The sequence below is a fragment of the Sander vitreus genome, chromosome 23 (assembly GCF_031162955.1).
Source record: "Sander vitreus isolate 19-12246 chromosome 23, sanVit1, whole genome shotgun sequence".
NCBI classification, from domain to species: domain Eukaryota; kingdom Metazoa; phylum Chordata; class Actinopteri; order Perciformes; family Percidae; genus Sander; species Sander vitreus.
Window position 1 is genome coordinate 4,559,288 of NC_135877.1, and position 14,102 is coordinate 4,573,389.

The 14,102-nt window shown below is 41.1% G+C and overlaps 1 protein-coding gene across 5 annotated transcripts in view; it reads right to left on the reverse strand.

Annotated features, from left to right (window-relative positions):
- The window catches only part of osbpl8 (oxysterol binding protein-like 8), an 89,045-nt gene that overhangs the window by 62,156 nt on the left and 12,787 nt on the right, over positions 1–14,102 (reverse strand). For 3 of the 5 annotated variants that reach the window (XM_078281360.1, XM_078281357.1, XM_078281358.1), the window contains exon 2: positions 6,604–6,701. The exons of 1 other annotated variant lie outside the window; for it this stretch is intronic. In XM_078281360.1, coding sequence (XP_078137486.1) covers positions 6,604–6,648 — 45 coding nt within the window. In that variant the 5' untranslated portion in view covers positions 6,649–6,701. Of the gene's footprint in view, positions 1–6,603; positions 6,702–14,102 lie in introns of those variants that run through there. One more of the 5 variants, XM_078281364.1, reaches the window with a different exon arrangement.

Below are 14,102 nucleotides of genomic sequence, written 5' to 3' on the forward strand. Positions count from 1 at the left end.
GCGGATTTGCTGAGCAGGAAGGAGAGATTTTCAGGAGAAGAAACTGATCTGCTCGTGCGTGAAGCGTCAACGGTGCGATAACTTTCCGCTGCCTCAAGATAGCAATACGTCAAGAATGCACCTGAACACACCTCCCTGTAAGACCAGCACGCCCATGGGCGCACAGATGGGCGCAGGTGCATTTGCTATTTTAATGACATGTTCGCTGGAAGGGAAATTGACAACTGCGTCGGTCTTAAACTAGCAAAGACACTTGCGTCGAGCTTTGTGCTGCCAGAACCGGGAGCAAGATGGGGCCCATAGTGTGTTAACGAAAGGTACTAGTGGGTGGATTTACCGCCAACATTTCAGAGCCAGGCTAGCCGTTTACCCCTGCTTTCAGTCTTTATGCTAAGCTAAGCTGAACGGCTGCTGGCTGTAGCTTTGCACGAACAGATATGAGAGTGGTACAAGTACCAGCGGGACCTGCTCATCAAAATGTTAAAATGCCATCAATAACTACAACATTTTCAGGATCAGGTTTTATGACCTAAAGGAGTATGGAGCTAAAAAAAAAGAGTGTGAACATTTTGTCAGTATTAAAAAAATTTTTTTTTAAGTATTTTGAAGATGCAGTAGCTGCTCTTTCACGTTCTGGAAATGCTATTTCACAGAAGTGTAGTGGTACACATAAAAAAACTACATGCTGATAGTGGAAATGGCAATTTATTTCTTAACGGGCCCACAAAGGAACAGTTGCAATCTATGTGTGCTGAGATAGATGACAATGATTTACATTATGGAGTTTAATCTGAGAAACTATTTACATCTTGACAAAAAAAGGCCTGTTCCTTGAACTGTACTGCGGTGGCAAAGGAAGTTACCAAAACTTCCCTTCAAGGACACTTAAGTTAAACAAACAAACTGCATCCATCACATTCAGAAATGTAAACCTCATTTGCAATGGAACACTGGCCATTTTAATTAGACTAAAGAGCTCAGCTGCTGGCAGGAAACTCCTGCTGAGTGTGATTCAGTCTGTGACTTTGACAATGTCTTCTCAAATAAGAAGTTATAACAAAGCACTAATTTATGGAAGTGACTGTGGCAGCAGCACAAAAACCCCTAATAGTAACTTGGTGTTACATTATCTTTTTAAAAAGGCACTTATTTAGTGGCTCAAAACGTCCCCTACTTTAGAACGCCTATACAAAACAGGAAAGTCACATACCCACATTAGGTATATGGAGAACGATGTTGAAACAAGATGTCAGTGGTGTGGCGTTACTTTGGCTAGTCAAAGCCCTGTTTGTCCAGGAATTGGATGAGATGGGCTAGACTACTTTAAGTCCGACATAAAACAGATACATGTGCTGTCCTCTGTGCTGCAGACTGTGGTAAATGTTCTGTATTAATTCTTCTAGACCTTAGTGCAGCTTTCGACAATGTCGACCACATGATCCTGCTGGATCACCTGTCACGATGGGTCGGCATTTCTGGGTCCACCCTCGATTGGTTCAAATTATACATTTCAAACAGACAGTTCACTGTTTCCCCTGGCAGCTCATTCTCCTCACCCGCAAATATTGTATATGGGGTTCCACAAGGCTCAGTTTTAGGTCCACTTCTCTTCTGTCTTTACATGCTCCCATTGGGAAGAATCATCCAAACCCATAACATCTCTTTTCATTGCTACGCAGACGATACACTCTGCAATCTACCTACCTCTCAATTCCCATAATCAAGTCATCAACATAACCTGACTTTCGCAACATACCAGGGCCATAGGGCCTTTTCTGTAGTGGCTCCTCAGCTCTTGAATAGCCGGCCAGAAGCCATTAGACAGGCTGAGTCTGTTGATGTTTTTAAGACGCACTTTTATTCTCTGGCTTTTAATTTTAATTGTGATTAACCTGTTTCCTATATCTATGTGTGTGTTTTATTCTTGTGTACATATGTTTTCATCTTTGTGAAGCCCTTTGGTGCAGACTTGTTTGCTTTTAAAGTGCTATATAAATGAAATAAACTTAAACATACTGTTAACAAGCCAAAAAAACATGTGCCAGCAAAGATGGGAAACGCCACAAACAAAACAACATCACCATCCAATAAAGCATGCAGACTGCTAGTACTAACACACTCCCCAGCAATTAGACACACCCCGTAAACTAATTTGCTTATGCGCATTAGTAACGTTAATATTTGATTAAATGCCAGTGGGGACTGTGATCTAAGAGGCATTGCTTTTACCATTAGTAACCTAGTGTGCATGTTTGATTCACTGAGCAAGATGGAGTCATCTGCTATGCAGATTGATAGCACCCTAGGTCGCTAGTTTTAGACTGTAGCATACTTGCTGCACTTTTCTTCCATCCCTAGGAAGAAAAACATCACGAAAAGTACATTATTCTACAGCTCCTATAGTATATATGATTCGGTATACTTTGTACTAAACAGAGGATACATTTATGAATGTTTGAATGACCTCAACAATGGGCACTACTCTATAGGATTGTATACAAGGGCCGTGCATTTTAGCTACGGGATACATTTGTAAAAGAGGACACGTACTGTATAAAACATGAAGCCACACATGATTGCGAGCGTGGTTGCCACTCCTCCCTCTTCTCAGTATTGAAGCCAGCACAAGACATGCTTCATCATAATTGCTGCCAGTGATGTGACACACAATACATTACCCTCCTCAAGCCAAAGGAACTGGATACTCCAAGAGGCATGTGTGTGTGCCAGGTCATGTGTGCAGTTATCAATTCACACCAGCAAAAAACAGAGAGCTAAATGTGTTCCTACAGGGCCCTACAGTACAATACTTTAATGGATGTAATAATTATCCAATCTAGGTGATGCTGCATGCCCCAGCCTTTTACATTCCCAGTGTTAATAAATCCATACTGTCTTGATAACTGCCCTCAAATTAATAGTCCACCCACCACCTCAACTAAGACAGATTTTTCTGTCACTGAACAAATCTTGGCAGAAGACGCCCTCAAGACACACTCAAGTTTCTCCACCACATTTGGTTAAATCCTAAATAGCTGCAACTTCCCCCACATCATCTGAAGTTCACTTTGTCAAGTCTTTTGAAAGTTACTGTATATTTTCAGACTTGCAGTTTTTCAGCATCTGAGGCCAAGCTAAAGCCGTGGAGAATAAGCTTGCTTTTCCTTACTTTAACACATTTACTTAAGTGGTGAGAATTTGTCTCATCAGCCCAGGCTGTCAGCTTGGTTCTGTCAACAGCACCCTGAGTCCGACCACTGATGTGCAGAAGCAGCCTGAAGCCAATCTTCACCTCTGGCTTCCCGCAGCCTCCTGTAGCTTATTCCTGTCACATTATGTGGTACTGCATGTTGAAGAACAAAGACCCTGTCTCTGCCAGTTAGACATCTTTTTGTAACGGCAGAATCATAATGAATCAATACAGTGATACTAAAACTTGCATGTGGATAGCTATTGGCATTGCATCTTGCATTTGTGGGGCACTGTTTTTTCATTTTGTTGATACCTGGGAAAAACCAGGCATAGCTTTCCTGCATAGCTTTCATTATGTCTGATACCATTAGTCTTTGTACCTATGACATGGTAAATATCAAGTTTTCTATCAAAAGCAGAATGCTTTGTCATAGTCGGTGTGCAACAAATTTCATCCAATCCAATCTATCCAATAGGCTAGCTGTTATGCTGTGCTTTGATATTTTAGTCTGGACTGAAGCGGTGGACCAACAGACCGTCAATGTCATCCCTAGAGCCACAACGCTAGTGTGTGGCTAAAAAGTGCTCTTTGAATACACTTGACTCCTATGAATCTAGTCAAACCTTAGACCCATTAATCCTTCATATCGGTTAAGATTTTCATCTTGATAATTTATTGAGCAGGGCAGGGCTTCCTGGCCCGCATTAAAGAGTCCATTAAGGGGATACACCATTTGTCGATTTTTATTATGAAAGTAATCTTGGCCTCCAGACTGTCAATATAGGTATTTATGTGCAGTAAAACAAGAAAAGATGCATGCTTGCAATTCTCTACTTTTCTTCTAATTCATAAAGGGCTCAAATTCAACTTCTGTACTATCTTGTAGTGAGAATGTAAGAATACTATAGATGTATTGTACTGTACTATTATAGAGAACTGATCAGTGTTGAAAGAATCAATCATGAGCCTTCTGGACGTATTATGGGCCTAATTATGTTTGATGCAAACTGGTTGATGGCACGTGTTGTACAGTAGTTGCATCAGATGGGAAAGGTAGCGATGTTGCTCCTGCAAGACTGCAATGACTACATTTCTAAAAACCCATTTTTGACTAAAAATTACGCATATCTCTTTTCCCAACAATGCATTTACACCTGGGACCTTCTCAGCACAACTAGTCTTGTACTGTTGAAAACTGTAAAGCACTTCTGGAACAAATGTGGGGGCCAAAGGGCAATTCAACACCCACCGAGGATAAAAAGTTTTTTCTCATTCATTTCATCTGCTCAAATCCTTTTAGTTAGTGATCCCCTAGTCACAGATCCTGTTCTCTTACCTCTAAGCTACTTCAAATCCATTGTTCAAGTGCATAATGGCTGTCTGTGTGCCTTTTCACTTCCGTCTATTCTGAACAGCAGGCCACCAGCTCTTTCATTACAGTATGTACAATGCAAATGACAACAGACTGAATGGTGGATGAAGTGGGTGTTTCAAAGAGGAGGGAGGGCTGGTAGCCTTAAACCTTCCTGAAGCGTCCCCTGACTGTGAGGATATCAGAGCGAGAGGAGACACGTCAGACACCTGGCGTGCTTTCCAGAGCCTTTCATCTCGTGTTGGGAGCCATCCTCTCTACCAACAGGTCCTTTTAGCAAACAGCAGGATATGCCAGTTACACAATACGTCCCATAGCCGAAGTCTCACACCATCCTGACACTGCAGTCCCCTTACAATGTGTGATCAAGTGATAACACAATGCCCCCAAGCCTCCACAAAGAAGGTTTACTGCTAAAATCGTAGAGAGGTATCCATTCATCAAATTCAATCCAATCAAAAAGAAAGCATTGAAAAGAAACAGTAAATACAACGACATGGCTTTCAAACCAATTTATGCATTGGGAGTTTCATTTTGCGGACACTAAAATAGGCTCCGGAGAAGGCGGGGTGAGAAATTAGCTTGCACTTCTAACAGATATTGAGTGTTATTAAAATTCACTCCCACTCTAACCAAGACTTAAAGAAGTAGAAAGGGGCTTTTAGCTCTGCTCCCATACAATCCCATTGTGTGTCATCGTCTGTGGAGGCCCGTGGGAGAGATGGCCAGTACTGTTATCACCCCAGTTATCTGCAATTATAATTGGCCTCCTGCTCGCTGCAAAAATGGCTATGGAGGATTATGATTAAGGTGAAATGAAAGGGCAGAATCACAATCCTGAGAGCTGAGAGGAGGGAAGTGGTATTTTATATGTGGGTGTTTGAATGTGTACTTGCTGATTGAAGGTGCCACTGGTTCCCATCCCTGCTCGGTCACATTAGAATATGCAAACCTTCGTCAGACAATAATTGTGGATAGTAGGCTACGGCGGTATCTATTTATTCATACCTTCCTGACCTTCCTGACACGGCAGGATCATGAGCCACGATCTTATCACGCTTCTTTTTCATGTTAGTTTTTAAGACTATTTAGCAAGTAGGGCTGTCCTCGATTAAAACAGTTCTTGACTTGACCAACACTGATACAATGTTTTCGACTAATCAATTAGTTGATTTAATCAACAGATCTGTAAAAGGTTTCTCCACAAAGAATCAAGCAAAAGCAGCACCTTGAATCCTATTAGCAAGTTACAGAACTTATTATCATTGTGCTTTGCCCTTCAATACTAGCATGTTTCATAATAAATGCCTTCTACTCAGTATATCACATCTCTTCTCAAATCTAGAACAGTGGGTCATCGGAGCAGCACTGTCAACCTGCAACACCAAACAGGAAGTTGCGATAACTGTTCATTGTAGTGCAGAACAAAGAACAAGAACTGTGGATGAATATGTCCTTATCATTTTCAGTTTCATCACCATTTCTGTTCCTATGAAAGAGGGCGTCGAAAAAAAAAAAAACACCTCTGCATGACCTTAATCAGCTGTCTTGTCTATCTATTGGCGCACATGTACGCACACACGCACACGCAAACGTCCCATCGCTGATGCTGGCAGGAAAGAACCCTCTCCTACTTAAGACTATATTAGGAGGTTGAGTGTAGGCCACCAATTATCAGGAACAATTATCAGCGACTAAGGAGAGGCAATGAGGCAGGGTGGGTGGATTTAAGATTACGTTCTTGGAGACTACAGAATAAAGTGTTTGCTTTGAGTGGTATGAGGTTTGAGTAGTAGAGTTTCATTCCAAAATGTTCAATACATATTTTCTACCCTGAGTTCATCAGTCAGAACCTTGAAAAAAGATAGCAGTTACAAGCACATAAGTAATAGTAATAAGTAATCCTTTAAAAGCACCATCACATTTTTTATTTATTCATCGCTAATTCTTTCCCAATTCCAATTTTGGAAAAGCAGGCTGTTGAATATCTACTGCATGTGGGACTACCTAGATATGCAAGTACTGTATGTTGACTCACCAAAGTTTTCTCAGGCTCCTGCTGGGACTCCGAGGAGGACTCCATGGTTGTGTTAAACCAGAGTCTGGCCTGTCAGCGCTGCTCTGACGACTGCATATCTGTTCAGAGGGGGGAGCGATGTGTTACCAAAACAGGACAACACTGCAACGTACGTGTAACTTCTTTCACTTTGTATGTGTAGGTTCTAAGTACAATATGTTCAAAATGCAGTCCCCTCAGTTGTTTTGAAAGCAGTTCTGGCTTGGAAAAGCACAGATTTTCCAAGTGCACTTTAACCTCATGTGGGAAGGCTAGTTTGCAAGATTGGACTTATTTCACGCATACTTATCTTTCACATTACAGAACAAACAGGCTGCACTAGTGGTTTTCCAATACAGAAGCACCCTCATTTCGGTCATTGTATACTAATGCAGCAGGAACCTTTTTGAAATGATGAAACGGCACACTGAACTGTGGGACTTAAAAAGACCTCAGAACCTGTGTCGGAACGCACCTTAAGGGGCTGCAGCTCCGGGCCTTTAATAAACAGCTTGTTTATAGTGCAAGCAGGGGAGGATGGAGGATCAGCCAGCCTGTCAGCTCCTTTCCCCAGAGAGGCCTTAATAAAAAAAGCATGATACTGATTTTAACCTTTATCTATCCAGGGAAGGTTTCTGCTGGCTGCCACTTGGCCGCTCCACTGACCTGCTGGGGAGTTACTCAAGGCTACATTAGTGAGGGTACCTGCTGTAGGTTATTTAATAAATCCACAGCAATTTGACCCTACTACTCCTTGTATATGATGGGTATAATGTTACATGAAAAGTTCAGAGCAGGTATGTCTTTGACTCAGCTGTTCATATCCTCTAACTCAGATGTAATACCTACCTGCTCATTTTCTGTTAGCACACTCAGATGTGAAAACACTAGACTCTGCAGCTCAAAAGAAAAGCCATTTATCTAATAAAACACGATGACAAATCAAAGCAGCGGTGGGACATGTGTATGTGAAACACAAGAAAAAGACAAGCCTTTGAGCACACACAGAAAGACAATTATATTATCATGCTCTTAAATACCATAGATTCAATCCATTCCGTATGCAATAACCACTCCACTACACTCCAAATTACAAGTACTCAAAAGACAAAAATAGTGAGTAGTGCGAGCATAACCCAGACCTTGTCCAAGTTCTAAAACAAAGTTCTGACTGTATTAGCTTTTCAAGTAATAACAAGTAGCAAAACCATTAACCAAGAAGGGATAACAAAGGGATATCGAGGATATAACACACACAATCTCTAACGCGCAGAGAAACAACAAACACACACAAACAACTGCTTAAAAGCATTTTCCGTGATCCGTGGCCTAACCCCACTGTCCACAAATGTAACGCCACTAAAACTAACACTACACTAAACCCTCAACATGAGATCATGAACAAGTGGGACCATCTGTTAATTACACTCAATGCTTTCGGGGAGATTATTTTGTGAGGAGCAGCTGCCTGCCAACACGTGGTTGTCCTAAAAATGCTTTTAAGATTATGGGAGGCAGCCACTAATGCTGATTGCTGTGTTTTGTGTGGATATTTGAAAGGTATGAACCCTGCGGTCCCAACTGAGATTACACCTTATCAGGGCCTATGTATCCACAGGAGGCCACTGGAGAAAATACTATGACTTAAGGGTTGACACTGCAGATACAAGGATTGTAGGAAGAAACAAAACTCTGTCCTCTCCTTGTCATATGTTGTAAACGGGGGCAAAATGTGTTAAGTTGGCTCAATTAGTAATTGAGCTGTAGAAACTTAAACACTGTAACTCATGCATTAATAAAGAGGCTAATTGGAAGGTGACTTAGCACTCTGGGTGAGAGTTGGTATAATTTTTAACATTGGAACATGGCAGTAAAATGCTTCAGTTGCACTCAGTGGCCTCGAGTAGATGACTTTGGATTTAGTGGGCAATGGTGAACAAAGCAGTGGTGAAAAAAAGCTTTCCTAAATAAATAAAAGTTAAAAGGTGCCGTAGGTAGGATTGTGAAGATCCAGGACTTAGCCAAAAAATTTGACCATCAACAACTTCTCAGTTCCTCCCCCCTTTCCGCAAAAGCTCTCCTAAACGGTCTCCTAAGCCCCTCCCCCCACAAGGGAGAATGAATGTGTGTGCATGAGCAATGATTGACATTGCTCATGCACACACACATATTTTATAGTGGACTATATAGTGAATGAAATTAACCTAGTGAAGGCCTAGTGCACTATTTCCGTGATAGGGAACGGTTTCGAACACAGCTAAATAGTGCCTAATAGGCCCTTTTTAAAGCAGCCATTTTCACATGTTATTGCAGGGCAAATACAGGTGTAATCAATAACACTAATTTGGGCCATGTTCCATTTAGGTGGGCCAAGGCACTGGTATGAGCTAGCATGCAGGCCCTGCTCACTGGAACGGGACCATAATTAACCTAGTCTAAATCCCCTGTGTTTGCCCTGCGATGACAACATGTCAAAATGGCTGCTGTGAAAGGGCCCATATCAGACAGAGGACAGAAGGACATCCTGACAAAGAGAAGGTCACCAACCCCCCCCACCAGTCAGTCTACTAATGTAACGCTCCAGCACTCCAACAGCCTCTTGGTTCCAGCCAGCACACACACTTCATCTGGCCCTGACTCTCAAGGACCCGTCACGCTGAGACAGATGCTTTCCACTCTTTCTCAAAACTGGCTTCAGCAATCAGTCCGTCACTCAGCCTGGAGCAGCAGCCACACAGCTGAGGTGTGAAAACAACACACAAATGAATATATGGAATGTTTTGTAGCAGTGTAAAGGGAGGTAGAACATGTTCTGTTTCATTCTTTGTCAACTTTTACTGATATTGTACGGTCTCTGAAGTTGTAGCAATGACAACTGAGTGTCCCTCTGGGGCAGCTACATATCTTATCTCTGGGTCTAGAGATGGTTAATTTTTTCTATTTAGTTGACAGTCTTATCCAGAGAGATTCTGTCAGTGCAACTTATGCTTCAGCCTTTGCTGCAGTCTATTTTTTTGGATGACTAAATACTAGGGCTGTCAAAATAACGTGTTAATTTCGATTAATTAATCTGAGAAAAAATAACTCGTTAAAAAAATTAACGCAGATTAATCCATTCCATATTGACGTTTGCATACAGACGAAAAGCTGGTGCCACTGATATGTCTGCGCTTCTCTCTGATGCTCTGAAACAGACGTTACAGGAAACACAAACCCCGCTGCACGTGACGCTAGTTAACACTATACTCGACAGCAGCTAACGTTAGCCTACCGCTAGCTAGTAGCTGGATTAAACACAGTTAAAATGCTGACAGCTAACGCTAAACGGTGTAAAGTGTGACTGTGTTTTACTGTAGAGGATTCAACACCGGGATGTAACAATCTGCAGCTGCCGTCGGAGAAACAACACAGACGGTGCGTTCAATGAAACTGGTCAACTATAGCCTCGTGGTGCATTTGAAGTTATTGTAAATGTCCTTTTCCTATCTGGTTGTTGTTTTTGTCGTTCAACAGCAATTTACTAGTGAAATAAGTTATTGTTAATGTTATACATTATTATTAAATCATTTCATTTTGACCATATGGCCTTAGCAATAAATAAGCCATTCTTTAATGTCACCAACTGTTGTTTAGTACCCTTTTTTTTTCTTTTCTTTTTTTACTTTCTTAAAAAGTATCGGTTCAGGCACCGTTAATTATGTATGCGATTCATTTCGATTAATTAATCACAGAGTATGTAATTAATTAGATTACATTTTTTAATCGATTGACAGCCCTACTAAATACACATTAGCTCTGAAGTTGCCCTCTATTTGCAGCTGCCCTTAGGGGTACATGACCTGACATGTTTTTGAGTGACTCAAGATGTCTCAAAAGCTATTGGATGAATTGCCATTCAACTTTGTTACAGACATTCAAGTTCCCCGCAGGAGGAATTCCAATCACTTTGGGGATCCCTCAACTTTTCCTCTAATGTCACCAGCAGGGCAAATGGTTTTATTTGTCCAATACTTAGGTGTATGACCAAATGTGTGCATGACTAATAATATTCTCCATGAGCCTCAGCTGTACTTTGTGTCTGGTGCTAATTAGCAAACGTTTGCATGGTAACATCCTAAACTAAGATTAGTTAAATGGTAAACATTATACCTGGTTATTATCAGCATGGTAACATTGTCATTGTAAGCATGTTAGCATTTAGCTCAAAGCACTGCTGTGCCTAAGTACACAGAGCTGCTAGTATGTCATCCTGCCCTGCACTGGCACCTGCTGCTGTGTTCCTGCTCGACGCCCTGCGCTGCTACAACTACTATTATTTCTAGTCATAGATTATCTTTATTGTTACTCTAAGTGCCACGGCGCATCATACCAACTGCTATAATGGTTATGAATCATATCATGTATCTGTATCAGTGTCTCTGTGTCCAAACCGGCAGCGGCAGATGGCTGCCCACCAAGAGCCTGGTTCTGTCTGAGGTTTCTCCCTGTAAGAAGCAAGTTTTTCCTCGCCCGTGTGACACCAAATGCTTGCTCGTGGGAAATTGTTGGGTCTTTGTAAATGATAGTGTGAGAGTGTGGTCTAGAACTCCTGTTGTGATTTGACACTATCAATAAAATGTAATTGAATTGAATGTCTTGACTCTTAGCTTGCTATTTTATTGTCTAATTATTATTGCCTATAATTATTATCTATTAATCCTTTATCAGTGACTATGGGCATGTTGGACACTCTGCTTCACTTAATAAACAACTGTCTCTGCTATGACTCTATTGTCTTCACTTTCTCCCACACTTTACGGACACTCTGCCCCTACTCACAAGCTGGCACATAATGTGTTTCAGCCGGACCACAGCAGTCTGTCAGCTAAGAGCTGTGAATCATTGCCAAAGATAGAGGGCAAACGCACAGGGAATCCTAAACTTGTGGCTTGGCAGCGGCCCCAAAGCAAAGCCGGAAACACTGGCTGAGGGGTTTCTCCACAGATCCAACGGATGGCAGGGAACCTTTTTCGATGTTTGTAGTTCACAAATTTTCTGATTTATACTCCAGTTCATTAATACTAATAATCAGGGTGCGATTTGCGAGGTGTTGGGATTTTGTTTGATCATGCACCACAAAACAAAACATGCAAGAATTAAATCCTCCTTCCAATACCATAGATAGAGCCACTCGACCAGGCATGCCAAAACACTTATTTATCAACTTCAATATTCAATGGAAAATAACCGGCTAAATACAACCAGCAACTGCCGCTCGGATTTTATCGTTCTATCGCACTATAGACTGTTCACGTTACAGCGCTTTACTTAGTTTAAAATACTTCTATTTTAGCTATATAATTAATATATGGTATAGGCCAGAGATCTTCAACAGGGGGTCTGGGACCCCTAGGGTTCCTCAGAGTTACTGAAAGGGGGGCCACCAAATTATTGTTCATTTAAAAACAATTTAACATGAATCCAACATATTATTAGCAAATATAAATCAGCATATTTGTGAAAAAAAACCACTGATGATAGGCTTACTGGCGTAAAGGTAAGGTAGTCACTAAGGTAGCCATCCACAGATACAGTTCATCCTATAGACTGCAAATATTAATATTTACAGTCTATGGTTCATCCTAAGGATTCACTGTGCCACATGTATGTGTAACATTAAAACATGATTTATAAAATCATGCCAACAATTACTATTTTAATAGCTTCGTATTCTATGCACTAAAAAGGTATGTATAAAGGCTTTCGGTTACCCTACATGTTAATATAGGCCCAATTTAATATGCAACTTGATTTTATACAATATATGTAATAGGGGGTCCCTGCTAAGCTAAGGTGTCCTTGGTTTAAAAAACGTTGAAGACCCCTGGTCTAGGCCATTGGTGAAGTGATGATCTCTTTGAGGGGGGATACATTTTGTCTCCACCGAAGATAAAAAATAATTCAGCAGAGGCAGGGATATATAGACAAGAAAGGGGGAAATCCCACGCAACCTGCTAATAATAGTAACAATAGGATGTGTTGATATGCATCACTGGCAGCAAAAAAAAAGCCATCACATCTTGAACATGATCTCAGTCTTACTGAACAGAACCAGTGCCACAAGAAACTTGGACTGAGGGAAACCAAAACCTTTTTCACCATTTTTTGTGCTGCATATTTTGAGGGACAAAGGCTATGATGGCTGAGTGGAATTATGAGACAATAACACAATAACCAACGCAAAAATGTTTCTGCTCAGGTGATGACACAGAATCCCTGGCATTAAGTACAACTGAACCCCCTCAAAGGTCATTTATGTCATGTACCTCTGGGTCATAATGCTGGCTTGGAATATAATATATAATAAATATATACAGTACATAAATCTTAGAAGTTTTACTTTAAGCAATTTTGAATATGAGTCAATTTTCAATTAGGGCTGCACTAACTGTAGTTTGACTAATATTACACATAACAAAATGTGATGCATATAAGTTTGTTTTTTAAATCAGGATGTTTCCCAAAAAAAAATACTTAACAGAAAATGCTCTTTTTGATGCTTATGAGAACCAGAAAAATGTATGTTTAGATCTGCAGCAGTGAAATACTTTGGCATTGATTGTTTTTGGATTAACAGTAGAGCTCAGCCTAAGGGCGGGAAAGCACAGCAATCATTTCAGGAGCCTAAGCTGATTGTAGTGATGTTGCTGTCCGCTCTCAAAAAGGCGAGGCAGCTCTCTGACAGCCAGAGAGGCAGATCTATAGAGGCCCATCACTGCTGAGTGTTTGGGGAATGTGTTAGTGGTTAAGTGAGACATACAGTGTGTGTCACACTGCTCATAGATGACTGATAAAAGCAAAGCATGAGATTGAAACAATGTCCCATGTTGGTCCCCGATATGTTCCCCACTTGAGTAAGACAATTCAAACAGCAAACCAAAGCACAGACAATTGTGATTTCTGTTTATGTCTGAGGATTCAAACTCTCTTTCAACACCACTCCTTGAAGCGACTGACAGCCACTCTGATAATTCTGAACAAGGTCTCTACTCTATTGCCTCTGCTCAGTGATGACGAAGATTTTAGGATTCTAACAGCAATCTCTCACAGTAAAGGCTTCATTTTCAAGATGTTCAAAAGGAAAAGATGTTATGCTGTGCAGTGTTTTAATATTATATCATATTTCGTGAGTTTGTGATCCTGTGTACATGCTGAAATCCCCTGCTGAAATGTGCTATATGAATAAAAGATGACTTGATTCTATTTCTGAATGTTGCCCATAGCACCAAACCAGCCGAAAATATCACCACTGTTTGCTGATACACTGCTGACTGTCTGCTTCTTTGACACCTATGCTAGCTCCACAGATGCCAGATACTTCAGCCTCAGGCTACGTTTTATCAAGACTTACAATAGATGACTCAATGCTCAATCTGGGGCATGACAGGACCAACTATGGGAAGGAAGGGCAGGACTCATCACATGCCCTGCCTGGGGGCGAA